At 39.2% G+C, this 1,856-nt stretch overlaps 1 protein-coding gene across 1 annotated transcript; it reads left to right on the plus strand.

The window, feature by feature from the left end:
- Positions 1 to 285: 285 nt before the first annotated feature.
- On the plus strand, positions 286 to 1,385 carry LOC111535303 (olfactory receptor 13C3). The gene has a single exon (XM_023201675.2). The coding sequence runs from the start codon at positions 323 to 325 to the stop codon at positions 1,364 to 1,366; it is 1,044 nt and encodes a 347-aa protein (XP_023057443.2). The 5' UTR covers positions 286 to 322; the 3' UTR covers positions 1,367 to 1,385.
- Positions 1,386 to 1,856: the final 471 nt, after the last annotated feature.

Consider the following 1,856-nt stretch of genomic DNA (forward strand, 5'->3'; position numbering starts at 1 on the left):
TGTTGAGTAGTCTTTTGCCCTCTTTACTGCCTGTTTGCTGGGGTTGATGAAATGAAGATGTTAGGCTTAGAGTTGTTGATTGGCCAGGGGTTTCAGAAACCTCAGCTCGGGAGAGCGTCCTCAACTCAGGAACACGTCCTCAAGGGCAGGAAAGGTTCTGTCTGCATGTGTGTCTGATCGTAGGTAGATCTTCACATATTGGCAATGAGTTATAGGTATTTCCATCATTCCCAGATTCACTGTATTCTAGTCACACACATTACTGAAGATAACTGGATGTCAGAACTTCAAGCAAGCACTCCTTCTAATATGTGCCAAAAGAATGATTGTTCAGGTAATTTGTACTGCTTGTTTCTTGGCAGTAAATACACTTTATGTTAGATCTTCTTTTGATTTCCTGAAAGCAGATGACATGGGTGAGATTATCCAGACACTTGTGTCAGAATTTCTTCTTCTGGGTCTTTCTGGATACCCAAAGATTGAGATCATTTACTTTGCTCTCATTCTAGTTATGTACCTAGTGATTCTAATTGGCAATGGTGTTCTAATCATAGCAAGCATCTTGGATTCTCGTCTTCACACACCCATGTACTTCTTCCTGGGAAACCTCTCTTTCCTAGATATCTGCTATACATCCTCCTCTGTTCCCTCAACATTGGTGAGCTTAATCTCAAAGAAAAGAAACATTTCTTTCTCTGGATGTGCAGTGCAGATGTTCTTTGGGTTTGCGATGGGGTCAACAGAATGTTTACTTCTTGGCATGATGGCATTTGATCGTTACATGGTCATCTGTAACCCGCTGAGATACCCTATCATCCTGAGCAAGGTGGCATATATCCTGATGGCTTCTGTGTCCTGGCTCTCCGGTGGAATCAATTCAGTTGTACAAACATTACTTGCCATGAGGCTGCCTTTCTGTGGGAATAATATTATCAATCATTTCACATGTGAAATATTAGCTGTCCTCAAGCTAGCTTGTGCTGATATATCCCTCAATATTATCACCATGGTGATATCAAATATGGCCTTCCTGGTTCTTCCACTGATGGTCATTTTTTTCTCCTATATGTTCATCCTGTACACCATCTTGCAAATGAATTCAGTCACAGGAAGATGCAAGGCATTTTCTACGTGCTCAGCTCACCTGACTGTGGTGATCATATTTTATGGTACCATCTTATTTCTGTATGCAAAACCGAAGTCTCAAGACCTGACTGGGGAAGAAAAATTGCAAGCATCAGACAAGCTCATTTCTCTGTTTTATGGGGTAGTGACCCCCATGCTGAATCCTATAATCTATAGCTTGAGAAATAAGGATGTAAAAGCTGCTGTAAGATATCTGCTGAACAAAAAACCAACTCACTAAGGAAACCGGGACATGTAGGTCTTTGTTTAACAGTCACAAAGATGGACTCATAGGTAAATCAGCGTAAACCTTTTTTGGAGAAACCATGGTGAGAGAGACAGATTTTTATCCTTTGCCTTTACTAGCCCTGCTCAGCTAGAATCACCAAGAGCTATAGTTTACTACAAACTCCAACATGCCCTGATAGTTTCTTTTGCTATGCAGAAGCTCTTTAGTTTAATTATGTCCCACTTAATCAATTTTTGTCTTTGTTGCAATTGCTTTCAAGTACTTAGTCATAAATTCTTTTACAAGGCTAGTGTTCAGAATGGTGTTTGCTTCAAGGATTCTTATAGTTCGAGGTCTTACGTTTTATTTTTTTAAAAATCCTCCATTGCAACAGGATTTTCAAATTAATTAATACGCCACTGTATTATAACATTTTCTCATTCTAAAAATTACATCTTTATATATGATTCTGCTGCTTGTATTGTTCACAATTTAACACATT

This window comes from Piliocolobus tephrosceles, chromosome 14, assembly GCF_002776525.5.
Source record: "Piliocolobus tephrosceles isolate RC106 chromosome 14, ASM277652v3, whole genome shotgun sequence".
NCBI classification, from domain to species: domain Eukaryota; kingdom Metazoa; phylum Chordata; class Mammalia; order Primates; family Cercopithecidae; genus Piliocolobus; species Piliocolobus tephrosceles.